Source organism: Zootoca vivipara, chromosome 10 (genome assembly GCF_963506605.1).
Source record: "Zootoca vivipara chromosome 10, rZooViv1.1, whole genome shotgun sequence".
NCBI lineage: Eukaryota > Metazoa > Chordata > Lepidosauria > Squamata > Lacertidae > Zootoca > Zootoca vivipara.
In genome coordinates this window covers 50,648,005-50,663,810 of record NC_083285.1, presented here as the reverse complement: position 1 = coordinate 50,663,810, position 15,806 = coordinate 50,648,005, and the positions used below count along the sequence as shown (strand labels likewise).

General features: G+C 43.0%; 1 protein-coding gene across 1 annotated transcript; it reads left to right on the top strand.

Moving 5' to 3' along the window:
* Positions 1 to 13,731: 13,731 nt before the first annotated feature.
* On the top strand, positions 13,732 to 15,107 carry LOC132592737 (tigger transposable element-derived protein 1-like). Its single transcript, XM_060279438.1, has 2 exons — positions 13,732 to 13,973; positions 14,276 to 15,107. Exons 1-2 carry the CDS (start codon positions 13,870 to 13,872, stop codon positions 15,105 to 15,107), a joined length of 936 nt encoding a protein of 311 aa, XP_060135421.1. The 5' UTR covers positions 13,732 to 13,869.
* The last annotated feature ends 699 nt before the right edge of the window (positions 15,108 to 15,806 follow it).

Genomic DNA, 15,806 nt, shown 5'->3' with positions numbered 1-15,806 from the left:
CAGGACAATGATCCGAGCAGATCACTCCTTGTAGCCAGATACTTGAGTGCAGTTTTATCCTATAAGAGGAAAAATGGGTTACTTTATGATTATTGATATTCCGTCCAAGTATTTGATTTATAGTGGTGACCTGATGAACTAAGTGTTATGTTGTTCCTACCTTGTAAATGAAATTCATAATATAGGGATAGGATTTATATGAATGGAATTATTTTATTTTATTTTGTCCTATTTTATTCTGTTGTATGATGTATATTATTCTGTGTCGGTATCTAAATATGGGCCTATGGCCGTAATAAAGTATATTTGATTTGATTTCGGATTGCCATTCTGCTCATTTGCTTTCAGTAGCAGTAAAACACTGCTGGATGAAATGCAATTGCCTCTGGTCTACTTTTTGGGAGCTCTGCAACGTGTTTCAGTTTCTCCTTTACACGCATGGCACGTGACGCTGGAAACTACAAGAACCTACGAGAGTTTTTTGTTCTCCATGTGCACATTTAACATAAATTACTGTGCACCCCAAAGCAGGGGTTGACAGGTCGGAGGAAAGGCTGTAGCTCAGCAATAGAGCAAGTGCTCTGCATGTAGAATGTTCCAGGCTGAATTCCTGGCATCTCCTGGGAGACCTGGAAATGTCCCCTGTCTGAAACTCTGGCCACTGCCAGTCACTGCTGGTAATACTGAGCTAGATGGATCTATGGAGCAGACGTTGGTCTTTCAGATTTCACTGACCAGGCCAAAATTCGGTGCACCCCTTGCTTATTGTCTTCTGTCCTGCTCAGTTCACTACATCATACCATATTTACTCAAGTCCAACGTGCCACTGAATTTAAGGCACACCTCAATTTTCAGAACCTTGAAACAAAAAACATATTTGCTGGAGAATGTAAATGTGCCATTGAATCTAATGAGCACCTTAATTTTTGCAACGTAATTTGGCCAAAAAAGGTGAGCGTTAGATTTGAGCAAATATGGTAGTTATGACGACCTGCAGTACCCTCTAGGCTATCCATCCAGTGTGGCAGAACTGGTTGAGCTGCCCTTAATATTATCATTTATTATTATTATTATTATTATTATTATTATTATTATTATTATTATTATTATATCCCATCCATCTGACTAGGTTGCCCCAGCCACTCTGGGTGGCTTGCAACAGATATGAAAAGATAATAAAATATCAAGCATTAAAAACTTCCCTATACAGGGCTGACTTCAGTTGTCTTCTAAAAGTTGTATAGGTATTTATCTCCTTGACATCTGATGGAAGGGTGTTCCACAGGGAGGGTGCCACTACCAAGAAGGCCCTCTGCCTGGCTCCCTGTAACTTCACTTCTCACAGTGAGGGATTCACCAGAAGGTCCTCGGCGCTGGACTTCAGCGTCAGGGCTGATTCTGTTCAGGAAAAGGCAGCTTCCCATGGAACGGAGTCTAGGAAAGCTTGTGTACATCAAGAGGAAAGGTGTGGCAAGTTTGGCATGTCAGAAGGCGGAGCCTGTAGGTTTTGGCACAACAGGAAGAAGCCTGGTTGATCAGAGTATGGTGTCAACAGAAAGATGATTCTAACCACCACCTCCAGTTCGAAACAGCTGGCTTATTCAATGAAATACTGGATAGTGGTGGTGTTTAAAGGCTAGCCGTTTTACACATTCACTTGAAGTCTTCCCGCCACCCCCTGCCCCTGCCAAAAGTAATTCAAATGGTGTGAATTTGACATGAAAACTAGCAGTGGATGAAAAAGAGAAACCCAACTTTTGTCCCTTTAACATGGAAAACGCTTTCTTCGCTGAGAAACCCATGGCCACACACTAATTATAAATGCATTGAAGTGCATGTTCAAGACACATCTGTGGTGGATTCCCCATTCTTTCAAGTGTGAATGAATTCTCATCTTCCCCTTCCAGTATTTTGCAAAAAGAAGAAGGAAAAAAAGGGGATTCATTGTATTTTGATTAATCCATGCTCGGTCCACCTCAATGTTTCCATGGAGACTAGAATCCTCTCCCCTCCCCCCTTGAAGGCAGCTGTTAGCTTCAGGAAGGTTAGCTCAATCCTTTACACAAGCTCACTTGCGCTCCTAAAGAACCCCTTATTTGAGCTCTTGTGTGCATCAACAAAACTCCCAAATTCCTCTGCGTATCACTGGTGTCAATGCTAATAGAGCAATGTTTGCTTAATGACTTTTCAGTTCAGTGGTGAATCGGAGAATAATCTCACCATTCAAAATAACTATTTCCACTGAGCAAGGGAGGAGAATCCATAACGTGAGCAAATTGTTAAGGAACTGGAAATAAATCTTAATATATATATTTTATATTAAGAGACCAACCAAACCGCTCACCTACCAGTACAGATCTAGGAGATGACTCAGTAATAGAATGCTAACGTTATGAATTCAAATTCAGATTATTCTCCATCTCAAAACAGGTTCTTGCAATTTCACAATATTATTTTAACTAGATCAAGGAATATAATGTATTGATGATCTGTACTGTTCTGATTAGCTTTGCCACTTCAGAAAGGGCAAAGTTGGGGTATAAGAATTGGCAGTGTTTTTTTCCCTGGGGGGGGGGTGCAGGGGTACGCATACCCCTAAACATTTTGTGAATCTAAGTTTGACCTCATTGAAGGGCAGTATTTCAATATGAGTAGGGGGGAAAAGAGTACTGTACCTCTAAACATTTTTCTAGGAAAAAAAAGCACTGAGAATTGGTATTATTAACCTGGCAGTGCCCTAAAATCAGGGATAGGCAACATGGTGCCCTCTCATTGTTGTCGACACTAACTGCTGTTAGCCCCAGCCAACGTGGCCGATGGCCAAGGATGATGGGAACTGTAGCCCAACAACATTTTGAGGACAAAATGTTGGCTACCCCCGCCCTGAATTATTGTAGCGATTTTGCCAGCATTCGTGTAAAAGCAGTTTTCCATTGTGCAAGCTATTTCTTCTACTCGGTGTGGTCTAGTCTAATAGGCCCTCGGGCTGCTCTTTGTGTCTTTTCCATTGTCTGTTCTTTCCTGCCACTTCCCTACCATAAAATTTGATGTCACTTCCTTTTACTGCTTGAGTTTGCTATTTTAAAGTATACCAATTTACAGCCAAGTTGTACAACAAGCTGTTGTTGACATCGTCTGCCTCGAGAGACAATGGAGTGCGCCTCCGGGGGTGAAGTCAAACTGCTGTGTTAGCAGCACCCTGGAACACAAGCCTGGGCAGTGTGAATGGAGGTCCTGGGTTGCTGATATGGTCCAAAGGAAAGCAGAGCAAGATGTCTGGCACCAGCATGGCTGCAGGAGTTGCTGAAAGGAGGCATACAAGGCGCCATTCAACCACCTTAGGGACTTCACTCTGGATTTGTGAAGGGCTTAGACCAGGCATAGGCAACCTTGGCTCTCCAGATGCTTTGGAACTGCAACTCCCATGATCCCTGACCACTGGCCCTGTTAGCTAGGGATCATGGGAGTTGTAGTTCCAAAGCATCTGGAGAGCCAAGGTTGCCTATGCCTGGCTTAGACCATGGGTCGGCAGCCTAAGGCCCGTGGGCCACAAGCGGCCCACGGGCGTCATTTAACCGGCCCAAGAGCTACCCCCAAACTGAGCCGCCCGCTTGGTGAGTCCTGCACGCTGTGCTAAACCGGCGCAGCACGGTGTGGGGACTCAGTTTTGCGATGCCGGAAATCACATCTGCGCATGCGCAGACGCCAGAAATCACGTCTGCACAAACGCAGATGCTGGAAATTGCGGGCACGTGCGCTCATGCACACACACTTTCCAGCCCATAGAGGGATCTCCGCTGGAGTGAACTGGCCCAGGCAAGGTAAACCTTGATGACCCCTGACTTAGACTTTTCTTCTCCCGAGAAGGAATGGAGATTTAGGACCAGAGTTTTTCTTCCCCTAGATGGGCAACCTTCCCAGGTTGAGGAGCCCCATCTTCTCATTGCTTCCCTCTACAGCACATGCAGAAACCGCCTTCTTGACCGTTGGACCCATTACTGCCTGAGGCTGTCTTCACATGCAAGGGAAGCCCCTAACTCACTGTTAACCCTTTGGCTACCTTCCCCTGGTTTAGCTGCAAGAGAGTGTGGGGTTTGTCGCCACTGAATGCAATAGTAAAGCATGTTACCGCATACACTGAGCAACAATATGAATAATAATAAGCTACAGTATACCAGGAACTGGAAAGCTGGTTATTGTAGTAAATGCACATTGGATTTTATCAAAACAAACTAGCAAAGGCTTTATTGTATCATTGTAAAGGTAAAGGTAAAGGGACCCCTGACCATTAGGTCCAGTCGTGACCGACTCTGGGGTTGCGCGCTCATCTCGCATTATTGGCCGAGGGAGCCGGCGTATAGCTTCCAGGTCATGTGGCCAGCATGACAAAGCCGCTTCTGGCAAACCAGAGCAGCACATGGAAACGCCGTTTACCTTCCCGCTGTAGCGGTTCCTATTTATCTACTTGCATTTTGACGTGCTTTCGAACTGCTAGGTTGGCAGGAGCTGGGACCAAGCAACAGGAGCTCACCCCGTCACAGGGATTCGAACCGCCGACCTTCTGATCAGCAAGCCCTAGGCTCAGTGGTTTAACCACAGCGCCACCTGGGTCCCATTGTATCATTGTATCAAGTATTAAATGGGGACGCAGGTGGCACTGTGGGTTAAACCACAGAGCCCAGAGCTTGCCGGTCAGAAGGTTAGCGGTTCGAATCCCCGTGACGGGGTGAGCTCTTGTTCGGTCCCAGCTCCTGCCAACCTAGCAGTTCGAAAACACGTCAAAGTGCAAGTAGATAAATAGGGACCGCTACAGCAGGAAGGTAAACAGCGTTTCCGTGTGCTTCTCTGGTTCACCAGAAGCAGCTTTGTCATGCTGGCCACATGACCTGGAAGCTGTACGCCGGCTCCCTCGGCCAATAATGCGAGATAAGCGCTGCAACCCCAGAGTTGGTCACGACTGGACCTAACGGTCAGGGGTCCCTTTACCTTTTTATCAAATATTAATGCTTGAGTAACTGAATGTATTTTGACAGGCCAGAAAGAACTCCATTGGGATATTGTAGTATGTACAGTGGTACCTCAGTTTAAGTACACAATTGGTTCTGGAAGTCTGTACTTAACCTGAAGCGTACTTAACCTGAAGCGAACTTTCCCATTGAAAGTAATGGAAAGTGGATTAATCCGTTCCAGACGGGTCCGCAGAGTACTTAAACTGAAAGTACTCAAACCGAAGCGTACTTAAACCGAGGTATGACTGTAATTGCAAACCACATTAGGCAAGGCTTAGTACTAGGTACGCTGCTTGTTCTACTCTGCTTTTCTAAGAGAGGGGCATTATCCTGATTGTACACCTGCGGCATAAAACGTCCTAGACACAGTTAATGTTAGCGGATTAAACACCCCGTTGTTTTCTTTATAGGAAAATAGCCAGGAACAGGCCACCGAAGAACACTGGAGTCAAGCAAACTTGCAGTCTCATGACAAAGGAGTAAACAAGCTTGTAATCACATCATCAAGGACCACCTTTCTTTGCCCAGGCTATTTCCCCCACTCCCACCCTTCATCTGACACCGTAGAAACAAACGTTATCTAGGGTTCAGCTTCTACCTCACCATACAGTAGAAATCTCCTGGGGTAGAAAATACGCCTCCAAAACCGTGTGGTTTTGTTTTTGTTTTTCTAGGTCCAACACTAGATGAGGGTTAAGGACCACCTGAGCACTTATATCCCAGCTTCATCACTGAAATCTACTGGAGGAATGTCATGTTGCAGACTGAAGCAGCTGCCTTGGGTGATGGAATCCCAATGGTGTGGAAACCCCACCAACCACCAGTGGAAAAGCCAGGAGAAGCAGCAGCAGGTTCCGTCAAGATCTTGTGAGAGCCCCGTGGAATCTCATGAGATCTGAAGCAGCTCTTGCAAGCTCTCACAGGGCTCTGTGAATGGTATTGCCACTGCCACTTCTCACTTTTCTGGCACCTCGGGCGGCGAAACAGAATGGGCTTCCCCTGCCTGTGTGAATGAGGTCATGATTGCTATGAGAAACTGAGCATTGAGTATACAATGAGGAATGTTCCCCTGATGGAAATCTGCCAAGCCTCCTCGTTTCTTATTTTCAGAAGCCCTTTGAAGACTTTCTTGCATCAATAGGCCTTTTTATTTGGATGAATTATATGTGTTTGGCAAGTTCCTTGTGATGTTTTCTGCTTTTATATTTTTCTCACATTCTAATTTAATATTTGCTGTATTTGCTTAGATGTTGTCTATATGAGTTAACATTGTAGAAATATTTTTTTTAAAAAGTAAACATTTTTAGCAAGTAAGTACAAAAGAACAGCTACCGGTAAATAAATAATTCCTTACCCACCCCTGGTTTTTAACTTCCTTTCTAATAGCTTGATTCAAGTAGCTTTATGGTTACCCTCTGGCTAGAGTGTACATTGGCTTAAATGCAACAATAATTCTTGTTTGTCAAGGATGTGAAAATATATTCATGCAAGGGAACAGTTCCATTTCCTGTCAGTCAGAGAAACATATTGTTAGAACTTCCTTTCAGACTTCCTCATATTTGTGCAAATACATAATAAATTAGCTAACACCTAAAGCTGATGTGCACTACGCACAAATATTTTTCCCTGCAAAAACCACAGAAGCCTCTACATTGCATGTTTTCTTAGTAATCTAGGGGGGGGGATGAAATGGTTGGTTACAATTAGGATTTATTAATTAATTCTTTGGCCCCAAAGAAATATATGAAGTGAATGAAGAGGCATCAAGGAACAATCTGAATGTAAAAGAAAGATTTTTGTGGCCATGGTGAATTTTAAGACCAATCATCAGGTTTCTTTTCCTGAAACAAAGATTAGTGGATCATAGAATCCTAGAACACAGAGCTGGAAGGGACTCTGAGGGTCATCTAGTCCAAATCCCTGAAATAATAAAACTATTAGTATACTGGTACCTTGGTTTACGAACTTAATCCGTTCTGGAAGTCCGTTCTTAAACCAAGGCGTGCTTTCCCATAGCAGCGGGGGACTAAATTTACAAATGGAACACACTCAACAGGAAGCGAAACATGTTCTGCTTCCAAGGCAAACTTCACAAACCAAAACACCTACTTCTGGGTTTGCAGCGTTCTTAATCCAAGTTGTTTATAAACTAAGCTGATCTTAAACAAAGATACTACTGTACATGTTTCCGGGGGTGGGGCAGGAATCAGCCATACTAGTGAAATATCAGACCCTGCATGTCCAAATGGGATGGTGATAGTATCTTGTCTCTCTCTAATGCCTGTGTGTGTCAATGCAGTATATCAGGCATGGCCAAACCTAGACCTCTAGATGTTTTGGGACTACAATCCCCATCATCCCTGACCACTGGTCCTGTTAGCTAGGGATGATGGGAGTTGTAGTCCCAAAACATCTGGAGGGCCAAGTTTGGCCATGCCTGCAGTAAATATTAAGGTGCCATTCTGTCTGCTGCTTTACATGCTGGTTAGGCTTGTTTTGAACTGTTGAGAATATAATTGTAGTTATGTTTTTTTTTCTAGCAACAAATATTCAATTTATTTGCCTTTAAATTGATGGGAGGAGTAAATGAAATGAATGGAGAATTCAGCAATCCTTGGGATAAGAATAGGCAATGCTTTCCCTCGTTTCCTATTTAAAGGTGTTGGAAGGTATGTCATCACAGTGAGCTACTGGGGTGTCACTGGCCCCAAGAAATGTCACACGGTTTATGTCAATTATATGAAAGTTGTAAGAGCAAGAAAGCAAGCGGAGATAAAAGTGGTGCAAAACCAAGAAGCAGAAGAAAAAGAATACGGTAGTTTCTTGATCACATTGTTTGATCTGCTTGTGTTGTCGGCAATTGAGATCTCTACTATTTCTGTATGCAGAAAGACATACAGTTCAGTATTCCTTCAATGCAGAGTAAAGTATAAATAAAGCACGATACTATAAAAGGATACAGCTGAATATTAATGCTTCTTCTTCCTTTGGGAAATCAGATAGCAAAACTATTGAATTGGCTGGAGCTTAGGAAGATAGCAGTAGGCTAGCCACTGGAATTTCTCTCTTTTTCCAAAAGGGTTTTGATTAAAACAATCCATGCTGAGCTTTGTTCAAGGGAGAGTTCCATTACTACACCACACCAGAGCCACTTATTCCCCAAGGCAAATAAAACAAAGTGCTAGGGGGAGAACTATAATGATATCATATTTCCCAGAAGTCAACCAATTGCCAATATTTAACTTTTTGTAAGACTCCAGGCCCACAATGCTAATTATTTGATAACATCCCAAAATTATACCACCTTATTTAAAAGGGGGGTGGGGTGGGAAATCCTTTTAAGGCTGCAGTCCAATTAATACTTATCTGCAAGAAAACCCCATAGATGTTAGTGGGGATTCCTTTTGAGTAATCTTGCATAGCATAGGATTGCAATATATCTGTTATATATCACTATCATCTTCAAGATTTAGATGTTAAATTGCTGTATTAATTGCTGTTAGTAACCTTGGGGGTCCCAAGACCAAAAGGTGAGATACAAATGTTTTTAATAAAACTGAACTAAAAGTTGAATTGGAACAATAATTTAAATGGGAGCATTTGTTAGTTCAGGAGGAAAAATATAGGTATAAAATGAGAATTCCTGAATGCCAAGATCCAAGTTTGGGGCAAGTACCCTTTGGTGAAAGGGCAGAGATTTTTAAATCACAAAATATGCAGCAAAGTAAAGCATGGAAATAAAGACTCATAGAACTTTAAAATATACCCTTGTGAGTTCCAAAACTTTCCTCTTCCCCAGTGTAGACCACATGTTTGGTAAGTTAAAAACTGGTTTACTTACAAACACTCTAAAGGTCAGATTCATGTGCTTTTCCATGCATCAGTCAGAAAATTTGCACAGTAAAACTTGGCTTAGTTCCAAAGTGGTGAAAGTTCCTAAATTATTCGTATAGGAATTCAAGAGAACCTTGTTAGAACCATGTGACTTAGCTGGAACAATCCTTAAGGGAACAAATCTTCATTACCTAGTCCCTCCCAAGGTGAGCTAAACCTGGCAGGTTTTAACCCCTTCATGCATTAATTAGACTTAAGCATGCTGGTTATACGAGGCTGCTTTTCCCATAGCATGAACAGAATAAGTCTATACAAGTCAACTAGGAAAAAGCCTCATTGACTTCAATGGGACTTAATTGCAGGTATAGAATACATGTTTGTTCTGACAGACTTTCCCACCTAGATCATTGTGTCTTCGCCATGAGTGTTAACTTGTTAAGGTTTTAGTTACATTTTAAATGTCTTTCTTGTGTTTTTCACTGTTTTTAATTGTTATCTGTGTAAATTGCCTTGAAATGGTGGTTTAGAAGGGGAACAATAATATGATTTATGGCCTATGATTAAGATTTCACATTGACAATACCAATGAAAAAATCTTGAAGTACAGTGCTGTCTCCCAACTATAGAAAGGAAATGCATGCATTTTTATTCATACAAATAGGCCTGCTATATGCGATGAGGTCTCTGTGAGGAAAGATGCTCTCAAATCTGCTGCTCAAGTGTGCTGTTTGTGCTAGTGGTCACAGAAGCAGTGTTAAGTACTTTTAAATTAGGGAAGTATCCATGGGATTTCAACATTTAACTTTAAAACCAAACTGTAAATTTTTAAGGGGTATGAGTGTGTTTTAAACTTGATATTGAAAATGCAGCTTATTGAAGTATAAACCTAAAAATTGGGGAGGGGGGAATATTGTTCCATCCCAATTTAAGTCCTCGACTCTCTCCTGTAAAAATGAGACCTGACACTTTGAGTCCCACAGAACAGCAGGCCACGTTGCAGATGAGAGGCATTAATAAGCCCTCTGATCACTGAGTGTGTTTTTTCCCTAAGTGGTTCTATCCTACTGTGCAAAATGGTAATGAAGCAATCATTTTAATTCAGGGCATATGAGAGAGAGAAAGAGAGAGAGGGAGGGAGGGAGGGAGGGAGGGAGAGAGACACTCTCTGGAGGACTTGTTTTCTTTTTGAGCTGTTGTCCTCTTCCCAACCCTGCAGCTTCTGTCAGTGTCTCAAGAAAGAATGGCTTCTCCAGTTTCCACTTCTGCTGACCCACTGGCAACATGGCCACATTTTGTGCGGTAGCCTGGATAATATGTACCAGCCAATTGTTGTTTGTTTAGTCGTTTTGTCATGTCCGACTCTTCGTGACCCCATGGACCATAGCACGCCAGGCACTCCTGTCTTCCGCTGCCTCCCACAGTTGGTCAAACTCATGTTTGTAGCTTCAAGAACACTGTCCAACCATCTCAACTTGTGTCCTCTTCTCCTAGTGCCCTCAATCTTTCCCAACATCAGGGTCTTTTCCAGGGAGTCTTCTCTTCTCATGAGGTGGCCAAAGTATTGTAGCCTCAGCTTCAGGATCTGTCCTTCCAGTGAGCACTCGGGGCTGATTTCCTTCAGAATGGATAGGTTTGATCTTCTTGCAGTCCATGGGACTCTCAAAAGTCTCCTCCAGCACCATAATTCAAAAGCATCAATTCTTCGACGATCAGCCTTCTTTATGGTCCAGCTCTCACTTCCATACATCACTACTGGGAAAACCATAGCTTTAACTATACGGACCTTTGTCGGCAAGGTGATGTCTCTGCTTTTTAAGATGCTGTCTAGGTTTGTCATTGCTTTTCTCCCAAGAAGCAGGTGTCTTTTAATATTGCAGCGAGGCTAATGCTTAAGGGCCCCTGTTTTGCAAACAGCTTTTTAAGGAAGCCAGAAGATGATGCTCAACTAGTGATAAGCCTCTAGAATATGTTTGGGCTTTCTGTAGTATTAATCCAGATATGCATGTGAGCACAGATCTGCATTGAATTTCTCTGAAACTCTGATTTGTATGTGCATCTGAGGGAGCATTCATTGAAAACAATGGAGGTAGACCATTCACCCTGAGATGCACATTTAATGAGCATACTAATCCTCCTGTATCTATTGTCAGGAGGAGTTGCATTATGAAGTCCCAAATCTTGTGGCAGCTTAAAAGACTAACAATTGTATCGAGGCATAAGATTGTAGGTGCATGAAGTATTATCCTGAGTTGCACATGGTTGGGGTGGAATTGCAAACAGTGAGGTCAGAAGGAAATGAAGGGCAGGGAAGTACAGTCAGTAACATTGTGCACCTGTTGTGTATGTTGGAATGTTCTAGAAGAAACTTGAAAAATGCCCTTGAACAAGTTGCTAGGCAACAGAAAATTCCCCCAGCAACAGGTGCCTTTATTAAGGGCATATGGCCAATAAAGGTCAGTCAGTATGTAAATGAACTCAGCAATTGAGTCTCAGAGCCGGATGACTTGAGAAGGAATTATGTTGTTTTATTTGACCAGTGTAAATTTTTGTATATAATAAAGATTCTCTGTAAAAAGAAACTCTGCTGCAAGCCTGAAAAAGAATACAACTCAAGAGTAGATGCTTATGTGTCAACAGTGTATATATGTAGACAGATGCGTATACTGTATATGTGTTTAAATTTATGAAGAATGCCAGTGGGTTTGTAGCTACCTATACTAGTTTGAAACTGAGGCACAGAATGCCTGACAAAAAGCCTGACAGAAGTGTTGTGACGTGGGGTTTGTGATTTCAGCTCTCTTGACATAATATGCTGGAGACAGTTCTCTAGTAACACTTCTTTATTAAAGTAAACAAGACTGAGGTCTGAGGAGAGCAAAGCTACATTTATAGGGACAGGGGACTAGCCAGAAAGGGATACATTTTGGAGGGAACAATATCAGGCAATCACAGTGCTGCCTTTTGGAGGAAACCAATAAGACAGAGGATCCAAATGCAGCAGCTTAAATTAACCAATAGTAGCTGTACCCTCTGGAACCAAAAGGCAGTTACTTTATCCTAATGCAAATACAGACAATAATAATACAGATATAAAATCCTTTGACTCAATGCACAACAAGAAGTTTATAATTGTGATTCCCAAAACTGAAGTCATTGCAAGTGGAGTGTTGAGAACAAACATTTTGGCATTGGTTAGCCAATTAGCACGCGTAGTGCAATAAACATTCACTGTATCAAACTGGTCCATAAATGAGAGAGCACTAAACCCATTGCTGAATTGTAATTCCGTGGTTTTGTGTTGAAGTCTCCCTTTGAGGTATCTCTGTTTCAGTACAGCCACCTTGGAAGATGAGCACTGCAGGCCAGTGGGCTGGTGATTCCTTACCTCTGGATGGGCTGCCTCTTGGATGGGCTGTTTTGATTGGCTAGAACCCCGACGAGGAGAAAAAATATCTTATAAAAAGCAGCCTTAAAAAGAAAGTGCAGGTAAGAAAAGCGTTCATTTCTCTACTCCTATATATGTTGAGCTTTAGAGCTCACACGCAGAAACATTCTCTATCACTTTATAGGGATTTAGTAATATAATCAGTCTTAAAAGGGGAAATGAAATCCCCATTGTATGCAGTTCATGCTGTATGTAGGGTTGCCAGACTCAATAGAGGACAGGACTTCTGTGCCTTTAATTGCCCTGCTCTCTTTTGAGTCTGGAAACCTTAAAGAGAAACCAGCAGACCCTTTGTTTAATTTCCAAGCAAAGGGTCTGCTGGTTTCTCTTTAAGGTTTCCAGACTCAAAAGAGAGCAGGGCAATTAAAGACACAGAAGTCCTGTCCTCTATTGAGTTTGGCAGCCCTAGGAGTATGCTTCTGAATCCACTTAACGAAAGGTTTTTTCGAGCCGAGGTTGCATCTCTTAACGAATGGTTTTCCCCCGGCCGCAACTCGCTAGACGATTTTTTCCCCTTATTTCCCCCCCCCCCGGGTTTTCCCGCCTTTTCACCCCTGGTTTTTTTTTTAACGGAAAAACGGCCCAATACCCAGGGGGCATTGTGTCTCAGGCTTTAGAAAGCCTCCCCAATGCACCCTGGGCTCACTTCTCCAGGGCAGTTCCAGGATTGACTTCGAGGAGAGAGAGAGAGGAGAAAAACTTTTTGGAGGATTTCTACAGTGTGCAGTACAGTACAAGGTTTCCAGCTTTTCAGCACTTAAGGTAAGTTTATTTCAACTTTTCATAACTTTAAAACAACTTTTTAATGTTTTTAAGTGCCTTTTTGGCTCTGGTTTGGTTGCATGCATGGGGTTTTTGGGCCAAAAGTCTGCCATTTTAGCTCTGCTTTGGTTGCATGGGGTTTCTTGGTAAAAATGTGTCTTTTTAGCTCTGCTGTGGTTGCATGGTTGTTGTTTTTTTGCAAAAAATGTGCCTTTTTAGCTCTGGTCTGGTTTCATGGGGTTTGTTGGTAAAAAAAATGTGCCTTTTTAGCTCTGCTGTGGTTGCATGGGGTTTTGGGCCTTTTTTAGCTCTGCTTTGGTTGCATGGGGGTTTGTTGGTAAAAAATGTGGCTTTCTGGCTCTGGTTTGGTTGCATGGAGTTTTGGGGCCAAAAAACTGCCTTTTTAAGCTCTGCTGTGGTTGCATGGGCTTTTGGGCCAAAAACCTGCCTTTTTAGCTCTGCTGTGGTTGCATGGGGGTTTTTTTTGTTTAAAAAAATGTGCCTTTTTAGCTCTGCTGTGGTTGCATGGGGGTTTTAGGGTAAAAATGTGCCTTTTTAGCTCTGGTTTGGTTGCATTGGTGTTTTTTTTAAAAAATGTGCCTTTTTAGCTCTGCTGTGGTTGCATGGGGTTTTTAGGGTAAAAATGTGCCTTTTTGGCTCTGCTTTGGTTGCATGGGGCTTTGGGCCAAAAACCTGCCTTTTTGAGTTCTGCTTTGGTTGTATGGGGTTTGGGGCCAAAAAACTGCCTTTTTAGCTCTGCTGTGTTTGCATAGGGGTTTTTTTTTTGTAAAAAATGTGCTTTTCTCAGATTGCCTTCTAATGTTTTCTATTCCTTCCCTTTTTCCTCAGGTTCAGACTGACTTGGGTGACTTCTCCACGTTCAGTTTGAAGATTTTTGAAAGGTGTTCAGCATCTACAGTCAGGTAAGTTTCTTTGCACTTCTTAAAAACTGCTTGGGTAGGGTTGATTTTTTTGGATGAAAAAAGTGTTCCTTTAAGACTGCCTTCTAAGGTTTCCTATTCCTTCCCATTTTTCGTAGGTTCAGACTGACTTGGGTGACTTCTCCACGTGCAGTGGAAAATTGAAGATTTTTGAAAGGTGCGCAACATCTTACAGTGAGGTAAGTTTCTTTGCACTTTTCTTAAATTATTCATTAAAAAATTTTCTAAGGTTTTCAGTGGCTTTCTTTAAGTTTTTAAAACTGTCTTCTTTTTTTCAACTGTAGGAACATGGGTCCCAAACAAGCAGCGGCCGAGAAGAGGACCAAGGAAAAGATCACCATAGAGATGAAGGAGATCATCCGAAAGCATGACGACGGCATGCGGGTGACAGACCTCGCCAGGGAGTACGGGAGGAATCCATCCACCATCGGGACCATCCTGAAGATGAGGGAGAAGATCCTTGCGATGGATGCAGCCAAGGGAGTCACCAGGATCATGCCCAACCGGCCAGCTGTTCTTGAGGAGGTCGAGAAGTTGCTCCTCATCTGGATGCAGGAGAAGCAGCATGCAGGGGACACAGTGACCGAGGCTGTCATTTGCGAGAAGGCCAAGGCCTTGCACGCAGACCTCATCCAGCAACAGGCAGGACCCTCAGACGCGGAACCAGAAGTCTTCAAGGCGAGCAGAGGCTGGTTTGAAAGGTTCAAAACCAGATCCGGAGTTCACAGCGTGGTCAGGCATGGAGAGGCGGCCAGTTCGCATGTTCCTGCAGCTGAGAAGTTTGCCTCAGAGTTCCTTCAGGTCGTGGCGGAAGTTGAGGAGCACATGTCCTCCACGGAACTGAAGGACATCTGTCGACAGTGGGAAAGCGTGCAGAGGTTTGCACGCCAACACCACCCAGACAAGATCCTGGCACGTGACCTTGCAAACACTTTAGATACGAGGGTCATGTCCTCTTTCAGAGGGATGCTGGAAAGGCGGCAGAAGCAGCAGTCCATGGACAGGTTCATCACGAAGAAGCCAAGAGTGGAAGAGGAACCTGCTGCTCCTGAGGCTAGCCAGCCTGAGACTGTTGCTGCCTGCTCTTCAGCGCCTTCAACCAGTTCTACCAGTTGAACAGCGTCCCCAGAGAGACTCTCCGCAGCTCTGGGTAGGTGCTGCCTCATGTTTCCTTGTTTTTAAATGTTTTTTTGTCATGCTTATAAAGTTTTGCACTTTAAATTCTTGGCACTTTAAATTTTTGACATGCTCTGTGCAGAATGTATGCCTTTAAAGTGCACTTTATAAACACTTTGAAAACCAAATTTGGCTTTATTGTGACCTTTTTTGCCCATAGGAACGCATTAATTGATTTTCAATGCATTCCTATGGGAAACCGCGATTCGCTAGACGAAAAAATCGTTAAACGAATTTACCTGTGGAACGAATTAATTTCGTCTAGCGAGGCACCACTGTAGAGAAAACCAAGAAGAAATGAGAGACAGGAAGTGAAAGCCAGGCTCCTTCTGGCCTGTTCTTATAGTCAGCATAACCTTGAGAGAGAGATAACAGGACCAGATTGAACTAGATTAACTCAGATTCTCTGAAGGAATAACCCAAACATCAGGAACCTTCTGCTCGTTTCCAGGAAGAATGGAAACTGACTTGTCAGCTAGAAACTTCCAGCTTGCCCAAGCTTGTTTCACACAAAGTTCCAGAACCTTATTGAATCAAATAGAATAGATCTGTACACTATAAACCAGGCTTCCTCAACCTCTGCCCTCCAGATGTTTTTGGCCTACAACTCCCATGATCCCTAGCTAGCAGGACCAGTGG

Coding starts and splice junctions, on each gene's coding strand:
- LOC132592737 (XM_060279438.1), top strand. CDS start 13,870: ATGTTTTCTATTCCTTCCCTTTTTCCTCAGGTTCAGACTGACTTGGGT. Junction 13,974..14,275: donor TGTTCAGCATCTACAGTCAG/GTAAGTTTCTTT, acceptor TTTCAACTGTAG/GAACATGGGTCCCAAACAAG.